This window comes from Ursus arctos, unplaced genomic scaffold, assembly GCF_023065955.2.
Source record: "Ursus arctos isolate Adak ecotype North America unplaced genomic scaffold, UrsArc2.0 scaffold_2, whole genome shotgun sequence".
NCBI lineage: Eukaryota > Metazoa > Chordata > Mammalia > Carnivora > Ursidae > Ursus > Ursus arctos.
The window spans coordinates 61,165,154-61,179,460 of record NW_026622874.1 but is presented as its reverse complement, the minus strand read 5'-3'; the positions used below and the strand labels follow the sequence as shown (position 1 = coordinate 61,179,460).

The following is a 14,307-nucleotide window of genomic DNA, read 5'->3' as shown; positions in this document are numbered from 1 at the left end:
AGTGTATTGCCCTGGGACGGCTCTGGTCTAGGCCACCTCCCTGTCACCCAAGGGAACAAACGTGGTTGTGATTTGACTCCTCCCCAGTCTCTCTCACCCTGGCCTCTAATGACAGAAGAGGTTCTGGAAGAAAAACGTTCCCCCTGTTTGCAACATGGACAAGTATATCCATTCCTTGGTGAACTATCCCGCAGGTGTAGTCTCAAGTAGACCGGTCCTGTGCAGACCACCTCCCCTTTGGGGGTGCAAGGCCCAGGAGACCTGCATGGCAACAGGGGTCTCCCTGAAGGACTCTGCAGAATCCAGGAACACCACGTGTACCTCTAACATGGCATTTATCACGTGTTGTTATCCCTGGCTTCTTACGTTTCTGTCTCCTCCCTCCCCCACCCGGCTCTGCCGCCCCAGAGCTAGGGCTCAACCCTGCACGCGATGACGAGACGCTCGGTTCTGCGCTCTCTTCTCTGCAGCTGCCCTCCTCTGGCTCCTCTATCCCGGCCCCACTGACCCACGCTTGCTCTCCACAGGCTACTCTGGTGGTTCTGTGCCACTCCCTACAGCGCTCTTATCTTTATCTATGATGAAGTCAGAAAACTCATCATCCGACGTCATCCTGGCGGTGAGGCTTCCCATGCCCTGCTCTGAGGGGTCACCAGCCTCCTGAATGGCTGTCCCATCCTGCCTGGTTCCTGGGGGGCCAGGTCCCTCTCTCCCCAGCCCGCTGCCCGAATGTGCTGCCAGAAGGGACCTGACTCCCAGCGTCCACCTCCCTGCTCCTTCCAGTCTGCAGTGTCCTGAGTTCTACTGCCGGCCTCCTACCTCATCCTCCCTCCCCTCCTGCCTCCCTTCCCTAGAGGCCTCCCCTCCACCTTCCCCAGTTCACTCTGGTCCCCTCTCATCCACAGGCTGGCTGGAGAGAGAGACGTACTATTGAACTCGGCAGCAGAAGAGCTGCCCCTGCCGGGGGCGTCCTAGGGCCGGGGCGGGGGGGGGGGGCGTTGGGGTTATGAGCTTGGTGCATCTGAGAGAGCACGAGTCGGGGCAGAGATGCAGGGATGAATTACCCAGGATGAGAGAGACAGGCAATCCTGGGGCTGGACTGAGGGCACTGGGGGGTGGAGGGCGAGCACAGCCTGTGTCCCGCTGGGGCCCAGTGGGAGAGGCGCTGTCCTGTTGAATCAGTAGCCCATCTAGAGAGTAAATGTTTGCAATGACCCTCACTTGGCTGGATGTGTCCATCTGGTTTCTGGAAAGAGGGGCTTACTGTCACGGTGTCTTCGAGATCTCCAGGGGAGCGGGGCAGTCTTTCAGGGACCTTGACTTTCAGAGTCGGGGCTGGGAGGGGCTCGGAACCAAGCATCCGTACCCCCCTTGAGGGCTAGCCCCCATAAAGTCTGAAGACCTGAGGGATGGCTAGGACAGGACAAGCGCAGGGGCACAGGTGAGATAAGGTGAGGGAGAGGCAGTGGAGCCCCAGCCTGGAGAGGGGGCCATCCCACCCCGTCCACGCAGGCAGACGGACTCATCAAGGAACTTTAGTGCTAGAAAAGACCTTATTTCATCAATGAAGAGCCCGACGTCCAGACAGGACTTGGGAAGCGTCCCACAGTGAGTGGCGAATGCGGGGCAAAGCCTGCCCTGGGGAAGGGCTGCTGGTCCCTGTGGTCTGCACCTGCCGTCAAGTATCTTGACCCCATCCCATCATTCTGGATCCCGTAGTCTTGACTTTAGGGGACGTGCCCTGCCCTTTCGCTCCCAGGCTCTGCACAGGGTGACAGCCATTCCCGAAGGTCTGGTCTCCGCAGCCTGAGAAGCTGGGCCTGGCTCCTTGCTTCTACCTCAGGTGGGGGAGGCGGCCTGGGCCCGGGCCCCGCAGGCACCTCACAGGCGGGGCCCCACTTCCTCTTCACCCACATGCTGGCTGTTGCTTTGCTACGGGTCCACTTTGCCCTGGAGGTCATGTCAGGGTCACACCTCCTTGGGGGCTTAACCCAGAGCTGGCAGGGCCGAGGGAAATGCTGAGGAAATGTGTTGGAAATCACAGACTGTCACCAGACACAAAGCGTATGTGTTAAGTGACAGCGCGGTGTGCCCGGCCGTGGGACGAGCGCCCTGTGCACACCGTCCAGTCCCTCACACAACAAGCAGACGCTCAGCCCCCACCCGGGTGCCCCGATGAGGACAGACGCCAAGGTCTGCCTGAGCCCAGCCCTTCACGCCCTTAACCGCTTACAGCCCAGGCCCACGATGAGGGCCGGCCCCCGAAAAGACACAATGACAAAACAGAAACCAGAACAATAGTGTCGTGTGGGGAGAGGGTCCGCAGATGGGTCTGGAGGATGAGGGGTCCTGGGCTGGCAAAGAGAAGGCCATTGTAAGGTGTAGCCAGCCCCTCGGCCCCTGTATCAGGCTCCTCCCGAGGTCTCTCCCACCTGTCACCCTCCCTCCTCCAACAGCAGGTCCCCTAGGGACAGGGCTATATCGGTCTGGGGTCCTTCCCCTGCTGCTGACAAGGCTGAACCAGGACTGGAAGATGGAGGGGCCAGGGCGTGGGGAGTGAGTGGGGATGGGGAGAACCGAGGGGCCAACTCCTCGGGTTTCAGTAGCAGGAGCTTCGGGTGGGTTAAAAATACAGAGGCCCCAACTCAGGGTCATTTGATACCGGCTGCTGAGGCCTATTAAGTCCAAGGGCCCAAAGGCAGGGGCCCAGAGGGAAGGGACAGCGTAGAAAGTGGGAGCAAAGCAGCAGGGAGAGCGGGGTGGGGAATGGGGGGAGGTGCAGCTGCTGGGGTGGGCTGGGTGGGACTTGGGGGCCCAGGTCACCATTTAGCCCCATCTCACACCCTTGGTGGTGCTGAGGAGCGGGTCCAATGTTCCAGCGTCTCCCCCTCCCCCAGAGTGCGGCAGAAGTCAGAAATCCACGCCCTCCCTCCTGCGTCTTCCATCTGGGGCGGGGGGGGGGGGGGGGGGGGGGGGGGGGCGGTGGCCAGCTCAGGGGCTCTCCTGTGAGACCAGGAGATGGATTCCGAGGACGCTCCAACCAGCCCTGCTCAGGTTAGCTCTGGCCTCTCTTGCTCCAGTGACAGCTGTCTCTCTTGGACCCCCTCCTGCCACATTCTTGAGATTTTCCGTGGCCTTCCTTGCTTTGCGGTGCAAGGTCCACCCCACAGGAAAAGTTATTCCTCTAACATAATTTCATGCCCCTGCCTGGGTGCAAAATAAACCCTGTCTCTCCAAAATCAGAGATAGCTCAGGGTGAGGATGGAGGGCTCTGATCTAGCCTCTCCCATGGGCTCCCTTGTGCCTCAGTTTACCTGTGCCTGGTAAGAGCCCTGGAGGGCCATGAAGAGGGTCCTTCCATCCTAGGAACCCAGAGCTGAACTCATCCACAGCCCTTGGGTCGGGGCTTGGGAAGTTAGAGCCCCTCCCCCCACTCCCGCTGGGCCCTCACGTGCAGAACGAGTCAACACCCCCCACACACACACTCTGCTGCAGGGCCCACCTCGTCAGGTTTCCCCCAGTCAGCTTCTCCCCTGGCCTTTCCACCTGATCCCCTCCCTCCTTACAAGCATCAAGCCGGGGAGCCCTTCCCCCCACCGTGCCCTAGAGAAGCGACTCCCCCTGGATCGGAGTGCCGAGCACAAGCAGGAGGCAGCAGCTGCAGGATTTTCCCCTCCTGCACGGCCCGTGGAGACAAACCCAAGTCACATTTCTGCAGGGTGGATGTGGGCCAGCTCTTCTTTCCCCACGCCCGTCCTTCCCCGGCGTCCCGACTTCGGGTGTTGAGTGAAGCACAGGAAAGTGGCTGGGGCCTAGCCAGGTCGCCCGTCCTGGACAAGGCTGCATCTTTTATTCAGAGAATGACCTCATCCTTGATCCTGGTTCTTGAAAGGGAAGTGCAGGGGGTCTCTTCCTGCAGCGCGGGTGCTTTTCACCACCCTCTCCTCCTCACGATTGAGGAAACAGACTGCGTCCAGAGGACAGTCCCAGGTTTTAGGACGAGAGGCAATCTGGCCTCTGTGCCCCCTTTGTCCTGTCATACGAATTTAATCTCTGACCCAATATCCCTCCTCTCCACCCCCATTTCCCTGGGTCTGGGTACCCTTGCCCTCCCTGGACTCTCCCTCATGACCCCACGCCTCCCCTCCCCCAGCCCAGCTCATTTACCTCCGACTCATCTGGTCTTATTTTTAGCTCAGGCTTTTTCCTTTCTTAATATGGCGATGAGCTTTTCAGGCCGGTGTGGGGACCGTGCTGAGGAGCCCTGGCCGTCGTCGGGGAAGGTGGCGGGGGAGGGGCTCTGGGAGCCCAGGGCGAGATGGAGGAGGAGGGGGGGTCTCGGCCCTCCTGGAGCTGTCCTGGCCTCAGAAGGTTATCCCCTCTCCTGCCAATCCCAGAGACATATTTAGATGGAGCCCTGTGGGGGCCCAGCGGTGCCAGTTTCAGGGACGGCTCCGGTTCCCTCCCCGCCCCCTGCTCCTATCCCTCCTCCTGACCCTTTCACTCTTGGCTCTGTCGGCACTTTGTCCAGGACCCAGCAGTGTCCTCTGTCCACCGCTCTTGGCCGTTCCCCACCCCACCCCCACGGTGAGCCCCTCACTCAAGATTCAGGACCCGGGACCCCGTCCGACCCCAGCCACCCTCTTCCGGACCCGGAGAGCCGCCCCTGACCCTGCTCCCTGCACGCGCACCGCAGACAGGATGGGGGCCAGCGCTGGGCCCGGCCTGCGGCCCGCACTGCTGTTACTGCTCGTGCTAGGCACACCCAAGCTGGGGGTGCAGGGGGAGGACGGACTGGAATTCCCTCAGTACGACGGGGTGGACCGTGTGGTCAATGTCAACGCGAAGAACTACAAGAACGTGTTCAAGAAGTTCGAGGTCCTGGCGCTGCTCTACCACGAGCCCCCCGAGGACGACAAGGCCTCACAAAGACAGTTCGAGATGGAAGAGCTGACCCTGGAGGTGAGTGGTGGGCTCTGCCGGCCTGCCCAGCACAGCAGCCTCTCCCGGAAACCCCTGGCCTGCAGCCGTGTGCAGGCTTGGAGGGGGCTCGGGGCTCGGGGCAGTGCTGCCGCAGACTCGTGGCTTGTGGCCTCAGCCCCACGAGAAAGTGACTTGGAACCCAAAAGTCCCAGCTCAGGTAGGCACGTGTAGAGGGGAGGGGCTGCAGGGAGACCCCTCCTCCAGGCCCCAGGAGGCTGCTGGTGCTAGGCTTGGCCATGACGGAGGTGTCCTTGGAAGGGGAGCACAAAAAGGGAAAGGGACGAACTTAGGAGGAGGGGGGAGGGGCTGCATGGCAGCGCACGGCACCCCCATCTACTCTCTGAGCTGGAACATGCCCCTCTGGCCCTCTGTCCACACACTGCAGGGCCTGCGCCCGAAGCCCGTCCAAACGGTATGCCCCGTAAGTGCCACCGACCTCTTACTGGCATGGCCATCTGCTTCCCCCCGGAGGTTAACAGAGACCGCCGTGGCGCCCACTGGCCTCAGTCCCTCTCTCCCTAATTCTCCATCTGCCCCTACTGGGTCAGGCTGGATGCCCTGACTGCAATATTCTTGCGATCGGAGGAGGCTTCAGAATGCCTTCCCCAGCTTCTCTCTGTGGGAAGGTTCTCCTCGCCCCCAAGCAGACTTACAAAGAGAGAAGGCCTGTGTTTGGGGGTGACTAGGAGATGCGATCCCACACAGTCTCTAGCAGCCAGGACATGGTCGTGTCCCATGCCAAGCTTCTGCAGCCCGTTCCCCAGCCCGGCAGGACAGCCAGGCCCCAGCCTGCCCGCAGGCAGGACCACGGGCTCTTGTTTCTGTGTGTCGCTGCCGTGCTGGAACCCGCCATCTGACGAGCGCTCTGAGTATTTTTATCCTGAGTACTCAGCATCTCTGCCCATCCACCTGCCAACAGCCTCCCTGTGCTCCCGAGAATCCCGGCGCCTGCGTCTGCAGGCGGAGAGCCCCGGGCCGAGTCCAGCGGGGAGGCTCGAGGGGGCAGGGACGTACGGCGGTGGCCGTCCACAGCCTGAGCAAGGAAGGGCTGGGTCCACAGGGGCAGTTCGGCCTCAGTGAAGAGAGCCCTGCCATGTCCCCTCTCATGCCTGCTGGAGTTTCTGCCTCTGACAGTGACAGGCGGGGGCCACCGCGACATCTACTCTCAGCGCTCTGGCTTCCGCCACTGCTCAGTGACATGACCGCACCCCCCACCCACACCTTCCTGCCCTCCAAATGCCCCAGTGGGGGTCCCTCGGAAGAACCCCAGGGACTTCTAATGTCATCCCACACTGAGCACGGCCTTTAATGAGGATGGCGGGCAGGGCTCAACCCCGGAACAGGAAGGGCCTCAGTTACTCTGAAGCCAGACTCCCCCTCATCCCTCAGAACCGGGAAAGTAGCCCGCGCCAGCCTTACCGAGCAACGGCAGAAGCTCGGTGTGAGGGAGCCCACGTGTCCAGGGCCCGAAACCCAACCGCAGACCAAAGGGTGGGCTTGCAGGGAACAGAGCTACCCGGTAGCCTTGCGCGGTGCGAAGGGCAGCTCTTATCTTCCCTCCATCCCAAATGACGCCCCTGGGAAGCGTGAGATGGGCACGGGTGACTAAGAACCCCTAGCTGATTTTAACCCTATGCTCCTTCCAGTTAGCGGCCCAGGTCCTCGAAGACAAGGGCGTTGGCTTCGGGCTGGTGGACTCTGAGAAGGACGCAGCTGTAGCCAAGAAACTAGGTGAGGGGGGTGGGGGTTTTGGGGGCCCGGGGAGGCCAGGGGTAGGGGGGTGGGCATGGGGGATGGGGGAGGCCCAGGCCAGGAATTTGGAGGGCAGCCCTTGTACAGGCCAAGGGCCCCAAGGTGCCTCGTCTGGCAGAGGTGAGAAAAGACTGACATCAGGAGGGGCCTGGCGGGGGGTCCCGCATTTCCTCCCTCCTCATAGAGACCCAGGCTTAAATCCCAGAAAGAGGTGGGGTGGCCTTCCTCACACTTACCTACAAACCAGGACTAGGTGCTGGAAGGAGGCAGTCAGGGAGCACAGGCGGGGCTGGGGAGGCCTGCGAAGTTGTCTCCCAGCCCCTCGGTCCAGAGCCTGGTTGGGGGGGGGGGGAGGGATGGCGCCAGCCGCCAGGGAGCAGCACAGGCCTGAGCTGGACTCCGGATGTGGCTGGGAGGGCAGTCAGTTCTGAAGTCATCTGGTCAGTAATAGCAGCGGGTTACAGGGCTGGCCCGGGGGTGAGCGACTGGAGTCCTCGGAGGAGGTAAAGGAATGTCCGTCTGTAGTTAGGGCGAGCAGAGAAAGGGAGACATCTGCTAGAGTCTACATCTCCCCATGTCCCCCGACACCCCCGCTGAGCCCCCCTTCTCCTGGAGAGCCCCTGGCCCCGCCAGCTGCCTGGGCTAGACCCACAGACACAGTCCCCAGGGCTGCAGGGGCCTGAAGTGAGACGAGCAGGGTGGGGGCAAGGGAGAGGGGGAGGACGTGGGGTCCAGGGGCTCACCTCCGGCTCACTCGCTCCCTAGGACTCACGGAAGAGGACAGCATCTATGTGTTCAAGGGAGATGAAGTCATTGAGTATGACGGCGAGCTTTCTGCGGACACCCTGGTGGAGTTTCTACTCGATGTGAGGGTTCTCCTGGACCTACCGGCCTTGCTTGAAGACTTCACACCCGTCCCCAGCCAAGTGCAGCCTTGCACACGCACACACATGCACGCACGCACAGGCAGCAGACAGCGCCTTCCTCCCTCCCAGCCCTGCCTCCCTCGTCCCCCTGCCTGCTCCCTCCAGTGAGGAGAGAACTCGCTGTCCTCCAGGTCCTAGAGGACCCTGTGGAACTGATTGAAGGCGACCGCGAGCTGCAGGCATTCGAGAACATCGAGGATGAGATCAAACTCATCGGCTACTTCAAGAACAAAGATTCAGAGCGTGGGTAACCCCCAGATGCCCCTGTCTCTCCTTGGACTCCCGTTTTACCCGTCTCCCTAACCCTACCCCCACTCCACCCACTGTCTCCGCGTCTCTACAACCGACCCCGTGGCATGGGCAGCTCCCTGGCTGCTCTGACCTCTCTGCCCTTGGGGCTCCCAGACGGGGACTCCCAGCACCCTAACTTCCCCCACTAGAGTTCTGCTGCTCTCAGAGGACTAGGGGGTGGGTCTCAGAAGGAACCCCTCTGGCCAAAGTAGACTTGGGGAAAGACAGAGGGGCCATGGCTCCCTGGCAGACCCTGGCGCCCCCAGAGACTGACTCCGCGTTACTCCCTCAGATTACAAGGCCTTCGAGGACGCGGCGGAGGAGTTTCACCCCTACATCCCCTTCTTCGCCACCTTCGACAGCAAGGTTCTCCCACCTGTGGCCATGTGGGGTCCCCCTTGCTCCCTGCAGCTGCCCTCCGGACCCCTCTCCCAGAATCTCTGGGGGACCTGGTCCCTTGCTACACATGACACTCCCCACCCCCATCCCCACCGCCACCTCAGGCCTCTCCCTCTTGCCCCAAAGCTTTTAGATCCTTTAACCCACCTCTCGGGTTCAACCAAAGCCCAGGGAAGTGAAGGCACTTGTCCATTGTCACAGCGGCAGTGACAAGGGCCCAGGTTGTCTGATTCCCTTGCTAAGATCTGCTCCCCGTACCACGGCCTCTCCCCATGACCCGCATCCCCCACTCCACTCCCCCTGCCCTCTCCCCCAAAGGTGGCAAAGAAGCTAACCCTGAAGCTCAATGAGATTGATTTCTACGAGGCCTTCACGGACGAGCCGGTGACCATCCCGGACAAGCCCAACAGCAAAGAGGAGATTGTCAGCTTCGTGGAGGAGCACAGGAGGTGGGCACCGGGGAAACCCTGAGCCGGGGGACGCCTCCTCGGGCCCAAATGCCCATGACCGAGAGGGGCCAGGGGACCTCAGCCCACCAGGAAGCTGGTCTGGCCAGGAGATGAATGCCCTTCTGGGTACGACTGCTCCCTCACACGCCGGACGGGTTCTGCAGGGTTTCGCACCCCATTTAGCCTGGAGCCCCATGCACGCCTCCCCCATATGCACGTACAGGTGGCTGCGAGGTTGGCAGTGACGAGCGCTGACCGCCGGTGGTCCGCCAGGAACGCCGAGGTGCTTTCCATCCGCATTATTGTTTTTAATCCTTTCAACAACCTCAGGAAACGAGGTCCCACCGGTAGGAAGTGTCAGAACGGGATCCTGACCCAGATCTGGCCACCACTGAGTCTCAACCTGGGTGGAGGGACAGGCCAGGTGCGGGAGGGTCTTGCCCTCCAGGAGACATCCAGTGTTTCTGGTTGAGGAGACAGATACCGGTGTTCGGTGGGGAGAAGCAGGGACGCTGCTAACATCCCACAGGGCACACAGGACAGCCCCCCACAACAGAGAATTCTCCAGCCCCGAACGAACGTCAGTAGTGCTGAGCCGGAGAGACCCTGCCCGCACTCACACACGATTCTCTTCCTTCGAGGCACGCCACAGCCGGGAGCATCCCCTCGTGTCCGTGGAGCCGCCACCAGCCTCACTCTCTCCCGCTGGATCACGGTCCCCTTTGTCGGGGAGGGCCAGTCTGCTTCTCTCCACAGTACCTACACGGCACGTCACAGTGCCTAGAACTTCTCAGACTCTGTTGTACCCAAAGAATGAGGGAATGCCCAGCTATCACGTTCTTACCTTTCTCCAAAGACTCTCTTCCAGGCCACGGGCCCACCTGCTGCCCTCCCACCTGCTGTAACCAGGCGGTGACCTGGGCCTGGAGCCCAGAGCTTAGGCTTTGCCAGATGGCTCTGCTCTGGCCTACAAGCTGTCTGTGCCCTAGGCTTGACCCAGAACTCTCTGGGGGGGCATCCTTCTCACCCACTGAGTCGTGACTGTCTCTTCCAGGTCCACCCTGAGGAAGCTGAAGCCCGAGAGTATGTATGAGACGTGGGTGAGTGTCCCCGCCGGACGGGGCCGGGTGCCCGGGGGGGGGCGTGGGTGGCTGAAGACGCAAGTCCTGGAAACTTCCCGCCCTGCTGCGCTCCGTGCCTGGCTCGTAGGAAAGACCACGCAGCAGCAAAGTTTGGAGGCTGCTGCTCTGGAGAATGTGCCAGGACTTGGGAGACACACAGAGGCTGATACAGATGACAGGGAAGGAGATCTGGGGCTAAAGAGTTTGCTAGAGGAGGGTAGAGGAGGTGTGGGGCCCTGAAGGGGAAGCGAGCCGTCCGTGTCACCTGGGAAAGGGCCACCGTCACAAGAACGTACCTGATCCAGAAGCTGGAGTTCCACGAAATTCAGGCTCCGGGAAGATGTAGGGTGTGTGTGGCTGTCTCACTTCAGGAAGCATAGCTAAGCCCCGCTGCCCCTCACAGGAGGACGACATGGACGGAATTCACATCGTGGCCTTCGCGGAGGAAGCTGACCCTGGTGAGGGAGGGATGCTGGTTTGGTCTGGGGGGAGGGACGCTGGTGAGAGGGGGAGACAGCGATGCTTGTGAGAGCACAGGCATCAAGGGGAGGCATTCCTAGGAGTGCAGTGACCCCGGGATGAGACTCCAGCAACGGGGGGAGGTGGGGAGTGCCAGGGACCCCTGCTGCCTCTTCCCTGTCCCACCTAACACCACTTACTCATGTTCTCTCCCAGACGGCTTCGAGTTCTTGGAGACGCTCAAGGCGGTGGCCCAAGATAACACTGAAAACCCCGATCTCAGCATCATCTGGATCGACCCGGACGACTTCCCCCTGGTAAGAGGCACGGCTCTCCCACGGCAGGGCCTGACGCGGTGGTCCTTTCTGAAAGGAGAGTCAGAGTTCCTGCCCCAACTCCCGGCCCGAGGACCTTGGGAGGTGACATCTGGTGCTCCAGGGCACCGCGGGCACTGAGGGCACCCTGAGAAGGGGAGACAGGACGGGAAGTAAATGACATGAAGCATAGCACACACGATGGCCAGAGCAGAGACATGGCAGGGAGCTCGCGTGCCCAGGGCTGGCTCCTTCTACAAAGACCAGAGTGTCGGGGGGCAGGTGGGCTCACGAACCCTGCAGGTGGGTCTACACAATCACAGACTGAGAGCATGGACAGTCCACGCCACAGGGGGCAGCTTAGTTCCCAGCCGGATCCCCAACACCTCACCCTGGTTGTTGAAAGAGAGAAGTGAGGAGCATTGATGATTACCAGGGACGACGACCTTAGAGATACAGAAGCCGACGGTCACTGAGAAGTGACTTGCCCAAAGTCACAAGGTCATGCAGTAGCAGAGCCAGGATCAGAACACGGGTTCCTATTCAGTTTTCCTGGGAAAGGAAGGGCCAGTGTCTTCAGCTGACCCTCCCGATACTTTCCCTTTGAGATTTTTACCTGCAACTGCTTACCTCTGCCTCTTTCCTTCAGGCCCCACAGCTGGACCCATCCCCCATCCACTGTGGGTTCACAGTGACCTTCTCTGTCCCTGGGCTGACCCTCATGCTCCCCCTCCTAGACTCACGTGCTCCTAGACGCTGTTACTTACCGTGTGCGGTCTCTCCACAGCTGGTGCCCTACTGGGAGAAGACGTTTGACATTGACCTGTCGGCCCCACAAATAGGTGTGGTCAACGTTACCGACGTGAGTTTCCTCCGCGCATGCCCCGCTGGCCCCCCACTCTACTTCCCAGCCCAGCCCCCTCTCCCCGCTCCGCTGCCCCCCGCCCCAGGAGTCAGACATGCCCGTCTCACGGCTGGGTAGAGGGAGAGACTGAGGCCCTGAGCACGCCCCGCCACAAGCAGCTCCTCACCCTTCAAGGCCTGGTCCACATCCTCGCTTCTCCAGAAGTGTCCCCAGATCTCCTGTTTGGAGTCAGGCCCCCTCCTCGGCACCCGCAGAGCCCATCTGGCATTGTGAACGGGACTTCAGTACGGCTAGCTCTGTGTCGTGTCTGCCTCTCCCGCAGACTGAGATCTTTGAGGGCAGAAATCTCATTCACACACGGCAGGTGCCCCAGCGACGTTTGTGGGGGTGAAGTGAATAAGCCACAGTGTCTGCGTTCGTACTGTTCTCAGCGTGACTGGGGAGGCAGGTATTCTGTTAACAACACAGCCAGATCTTATAAACCCGATCATAAAGAGACCCATAAAATGCTAGAAGCCACAGAAATCAAAGCCACTTCTGCTGGAGACAATGAGAGAAGGGTTTCAAAGGAGTGGCTTTTAAAGTGGAGACCGGACAGCCTGTAGGAGTCTGACGCGTGCAGTTGATGACGAGTCATTTCCAAACCGATGAAAAAGTTAGTGCGAAAGGTCAAAGGTAGGAAAGTGAGTATCAGGTTCTGGACGAGGCAAGTCGGTTTTTATGGCTTGCGAGACTAGAGGCTTCCGCGGACGGTGCTGGAAAAGCAGGTTATGAAAAGCTGAAGGGCGGCTGGCTTGACTCTCTGGCCGCCTGTGTTTCCCCATCAAAGGCGAACCCAGCCATCCCTGTTCCCCTGTCACTACTCCAACCCAGACATTCACCTGGACAGCTTCCCTGGCCAGTGACAGATGAAGGGAAGGGACAGAGGACATAGGGAAGGGCGGAGGGAGCACCATGAGCGGGAGGACAGGTCTGAAGACCTGAGCCGGGCTTAGCTTCGGTCCCCTGTCTGTGCCTGGTCCCAGGCGGACAGCGTGTGGATGGAGATGGACGACGAGGAGGACCTGCCTTCCGCGGAGGAGCTGGAGGACTGGCTGGAGGACGTCCTGGAGGGGGAGATCAACACGGAGGACGATGACGAGGAAGACGACGACGACTAGCTGCTGTGGCCGCCGTCTCCCAGCCCGCCCGCTCTCCTCGTGCTCCCTCCCGCCCCCTGTCCCTCCCTGGGCTCCTCCAGGGACACTGGGTCATCCTTGGCCATAGGGAGGCCATATGCTGAGTGCTGAGACCCTGACCCTCACCCGACGAGGCCAGGACCCACTCCTCAGCCGACTCTCTCCTGTCCCTCAACGGCCCTGTTCCTCCGATTTGTTTCCTCCATGCTCTGTATACTCTTCCCTGCGATTCTTTTCTCCTCTGGTCCCTCCACCTGCACACACTCTTCCCCACACTCTGAAATCCTCCCTCCTTCTGGCAGGCCGATCCCTGGCCAGGAGGAAGGGCCGGTCCTGTGTTTGGGGCTCTCTCTCGGCCATGTCTCGTTAATGTATTTGGGTCAAATATTGAGAGGCCTCAATAAAGGATCTGGGGCAGCATGAGCCAGTGTCTGCTGACGAGGTCTCACCCCCACGGCAAGAGGGAGGCAACCCGAGGATGGGGTCTGGGGGTGCGGGCCTTGTTCGGGTGCTGTGATGGGGGGCTCCTCCAGGCAGTTACCCCAGAGAAGAGTGGACTGTTTGTCTGCTGCCCGTCCACAAGCTTTTCCCTGAACAGTGTGTTTGTCCAGCACCACTGGGAGGCTCTGGGAGAACGGGGAGTGCTGGGCCTGTCCTTGCTCTCCAGCTGCTCAGCCTCACTGGGAAGTCGAGACAAGCAACGAAACAGCTGAACCCTAATACAAAGCAAGAGTAATTCGGGGATTATGTGCAGCTTGATAGCACCCTTCCTGCAGCTCTTCTTTGAACCGTCAAGCCTGAACCCAAACAACACTTTCTTGGTGAGGCCTTGCCAGAGGCGGCCTGGGGCAGTGCCCACCTCTGGGGTCACACTGCACCCTGTCCCCTCCGTGCCAGCACTCCTCGGCTACCCTCCAACTGCACGTAGCTGCACGTCTGTCTTCCCCACGGGACTGCGGGCCCCTCGAAGGCAGGAGCCCACGCTTCTCCTCTGTGCCCCCAGTGCCACACAAGGCTGCCCCCAACAAATGTCCGTTAACAGAAGGAACACATGAACAGAAAGGGTCAGAAGTGAGAGGCCACAGTGGGCTCCGATGGCTTCAAGAAGTTGAGCACTTTCTAGGCCTTCAATGAAGAATGGGGTTCGACAGGGCAAAGGAGACAGGGAAGGAACATTGCAGTCAGTGGAGAGCATCGAAACCACTGGCAGAATGTCGGTGTCATATTGGGGGTGTGGAAGAGATGAGAGGGACAAGAAGAGACCCTCAAGTGGCGGCCATGAGGATGGGGGGCATCACGGGGTGTGGAGGAGTTTGAATTTAATCCTGGGAGCCAGGAGGAAGGGGAAAACTTAAATGTGGCAGTGATGAGGGGGATGGGTGGGGGGAGGGGAGATGGAGATATCAGGTGCGGTGGCGACGGGGTGGGCGGTGGGGGGGGGGGGCGTCTCTCACAGTCAGAGGCCATCAGAAGTTGGGAGAGCATGGCCCAGAGTGGTGGCCATGCGATGGAGAGGACATGTAGAGTTTTGTATATCAGGGCCTCCACCCCGACCCCGGACCTGGGCTGC

General features: G+C 60.6%; 1 protein-coding gene and 1 long non-coding RNA gene across 2 annotated transcripts; one reads left to right on the top strand and one right to left on the bottom strand.

Moving 5' to 3' along the window:
• Positions 1-3,802: 3,802 nt before the first annotated feature.
• On the bottom strand, positions 3,803-7,785 carry LOC113246683 (uncharacterized). The gene is made up of 3 exons (XR_006408368.3): positions 7,479-7,785; positions 6,972-7,254; positions 3,803-5,233 (listed from the first exon to the last, which is right to left on the bottom strand). It is a non-coding gene; the product is annotated as an uncharacterized LOC113246683 (long non-coding RNA).
• On the top strand, positions 4,521-13,160 carry CASQ1 (calsequestrin 1). The gene is made up of 11 exons (XM_026487345.4): positions 4,521-4,962; positions 6,630-6,714; positions 7,501-7,601; positions 7,793-7,904; positions 8,245-8,318; positions 8,670-8,800; positions 9,855-9,900; positions 10,325-10,379; positions 10,597-10,697; positions 11,482-11,556; positions 12,585-13,160. The coding sequence occupies exons 1-11, from the start codon at positions 4,702-4,704 to the stop codon at positions 12,717-12,719; spliced, it is 1,176 nt and encodes a 391-aa protein (XP_026343130.1). The 5' UTR covers positions 4,521-4,701; the 3' UTR covers positions 12,720-13,160.
• The last annotated feature ends 1,147 nt before the right edge of the window (positions 13,161-14,307 follow it).